At 24.8% G+C, this 3,340-nt stretch overlaps 1 protein-coding gene across 1 annotated transcript in view; it reads left to right on the top strand.

The window, feature by feature from the left end:
- Positions 1–530: 530 nt before the first annotated feature.
- LOC102673257 (prohormone-4) overlaps positions 531–3,340 on the top strand; it is a 3,628-nt gene continuing 818 nt past the window's right edge. The window contains exons 1-3 of the mRNA XM_006621688.2: positions 531–1,033; positions 2,328–2,459; positions 3,078–3,230. Of these exons, the coding sequence (XP_006621751.1) occupies positions 904–1,033; positions 2,328–2,459; positions 3,078–3,230 (415 nt within the window). The 5' untranslated portion in view covers positions 531–903. The remainder of the gene's footprint in view (positions 1,034–2,327; positions 2,460–3,077; positions 3,231–3,340) is intronic.

Genomic DNA, 3,340 nt, shown 5'->3' with positions numbered 1-3,340 from the left:
CTGTTTTATTTTTATTATTTGTTATTATTTTATATGTTATTTATTAAAATTTTAATATTAAATAATTCAAATCAATTAAAAAATTTTTATTTTTTTAAATTTTTTAAAAATATGATTTATATATGACTTAAAAAATTTATAAAAATATCTGTCCCTACTCACATATAAAGAAATAATTCGAGATATGAAGGATGGAGAAAGAAAAATTTGTTCGTGATTAAATTTTTAGGAATTAATAGATTAAATAGAGTATTCTCCAAAATTTCATGAAATTTATATACTTTAATTCCCAAAAGTATTTATGTTGCTTGAATTATAATGATAAACAAACTTTACGTACGAGTATGAGGAGGTTGAAATCGATGAGATGTGGTAGAAAAGGGTCGCGTGGGTGTTTCAGAGTAGAACGTTTGATATCGCCAATTTTAATTGGTCGTAACCAACAAGACCTGCTGACTGATTGGTCAAATATATTTTACGTACTCTCCCACTATTGAGCTCACACGGCTGAAAGGAGTGGGGTCTTTACGTATTTGACATGTAGTATGTGATAAGTACGCAGGTGTGTTCATAGTGCTTGTATACTCGCGTCACGCGTCAGCCACTCGGTGTCAAACGGAGACGATAGGTGGCTGTGAAAACGAAAAAAAAAAATCATAAAAGTGAAAAAGTAGAAGCAAAGAAACCATATGTGTATATTTGTTTAAAGAAACAGTGTGTCAGGAATTATCACTATAATATAATACTCAGCAAAGAAATTATATTCTCGGAAATTATATTCTTTGATATTATTGATAGAGAGTAGTTTTGTGTTCTTATATTGTAATTAAAGAAAATCGCGAAGTGCGCGTGAAACTTGTCTTCTTGAAAGATTAATTTAATTATAATATCTATTGACTAAGAATGGTTCAAAGACTTTGCACTAGTGTAGCTGCGCTTAGCCTCGCCCTAAGTGCTTGCGTTTTTTTTCCGCGTGCCGTCATGGCGATCGACTTAAGTCGATTTTATGGTCATTTCAACACGAAACGTTCAGGTAAGTATTTATTCATGTTTTAAACTTAATCAATGGGAAACGAATATAATCTTAATTAATTCAATTAATACACCTTATTGTTAGATTCTAAACTATTTAGATTATAAAATTAATTGCATTTGATAGTAATATAATTATATTATTTTGCATAAATAAGATATTATATTGGAATAATTTATGAATGTATACACGCACATAATATCATTTATCCAAGAATATTTTTCTTAAAATATATGTTTTCTTTATGGTCGTTTTGATAAATCATTTTTATCCAAAGTCTATGATATATCATGTAAGTTTTAATCTTGATACAATGATCCATTGTGTTGATGGATAACATCATTGAAGTGGCAATTTGAGTCCACGTGCTACATTAAACATATCACGATTCATCTTCGTGATACAGACGTTGTGGTTTATTCAACGCAATGTGATAATTTATGCCAGCAATAGATGTTATTTTATCAATGGTAAATCCTTTGAATAATAAACAACATGAAATTTCTTGTAGTTACGAATTGTAGAAGACTCGAAGAATTATATAATTTCGCGAATTTAAATGTTTTTAAAATATTATCAATTGATTGAGAAAATGATTGATGATACGGTTAATTAAGAATATTCATCAATCAATGTATATAACCACTAATAATTGCTATGTATGCTAATTTTGGCATTACTATTTACGAAGTTAATGTACATATTCAATAATCATATATAAGATGATAAGGTTCATAATATCCTTATCTTTGGAGAATCGATTTTAAAAGCCAAAACAAATACAAAAATTCTATACAAAAATGTTATTTGAAGTTTATTTATTAAATTATAAATAATTGAAATTTGCGTTAGACAAAATAAAATAAAAATAGAATGAAACGTTTTTAGTTACACTGTCACATTTCACTCCTATTTTTCTTTATCTAAAATCAAATTTAAATTGCTTATAATTTAATAAATAAGTTTCAATTGATATTTTTGAATTATCTGTTCAACTTTTATATTTATTTTATTCCGTAAAATTGAATTTCTAATGTTCCGAATATATATATATATCTTGTATAACCTGTGTTCTCATATATGATATGTATTCAACATATACATGAAATGGAGATATGTATGATACACATATCTATACATTTTATGCATACAATATATTACATATTAAAAAATTTTTATTTAAAATAAATTAATTATATAAAGTGATGATAAAAGTGATAAAATTTGTTATTATTTTATTTCATCATCATCATCATCATCATCATCATCATCATCAATATTATTATTATTATAGGAGATGCTTGTCGTCCATATGAGCCATTCAAATGTCCAGGAGACGATACATGTATTTCGATTCAATATCTATGTGATGGAGCTCCCGATTGTCAAGATGGATATGATGAAGATTCGCGATTATGCACAGCTGGTAAAATTTTCTAATTTTCTTTAATTAATTTTATTATTTTTTATAATAAAATTTAATTTTTGAATTTATTTCTGGACTCTTTTTTTGTAATAATAATGTATTCTTATTCTTATTAAATATAAAAATAATATAAAATGATAATTCTTATTAAGTTTTAAAATTAATTCTTTAATTAATTAAATTTTAAAATAAAAAATTAACTTAATGAAATATAAATATTTTATGAAATATATAATAATGAAAATTGAAATTGAAAATTGAAATTGGTTGAATTGGAATAGATTTCGAAAAAGTTTTTGCATTACACAAATATATCGAGTTTTAGGCATATCTGATTTATGCTTGTCTATAATTACTGTTTAGTTGTTTTAACTAATTAAGATTACTAGATTAATATATTCATTTATATATTGTAACATTGATTCCCCATTCTTTATTTATAACATATATAAGTAGAAATTGATTATTTTAATAAATATAAATAACAATAATTTTTATTCTTATAATATATCAAAAATAATACAAAATAATATTGATTAAATTAGACATTAGATAATTATAAAAAATGTTTATATAAGTATTTAAGATTTGATTAAAATGTTTTATTATTTGTTTTAGCGAAAAGACCACCAGTAGAGGAAACTGCTAGTTTTCTGCAATCATTGTTGGCAAGTCATGGTCCAAATTATCTTGAGAAATTGTTCGGGACAAAAGCGCGGGATACTTTAAAGCCTCTTGGTGGAGTGAATACAGTTGCTATAGCGCTTTCCGGTAATTATTACAATTTTCTTTAAGATAGATCAATCTTTAAAAAATATTCATAATAGACAGATAAAAATTTTTAAGTAAATTATTATATATATTAACTAATATGTATAATA

This window comes from Apis dorsata, unplaced genomic scaffold (genome assembly GCF_000469605.1).
Source record: "Apis dorsata unplaced genomic scaffold, Apis dorsata 1.3 scaffold_631, whole genome shotgun sequence".
NCBI classification, from domain to species: Eukaryota; Metazoa; Arthropoda; class Insecta; order Hymenoptera; family Apidae; genus Apis; species Apis dorsata.
Note: the sequence above shows the minus strand (reverse complement) of the source record. Positions and strands in the feature narration are given on the sequence as shown.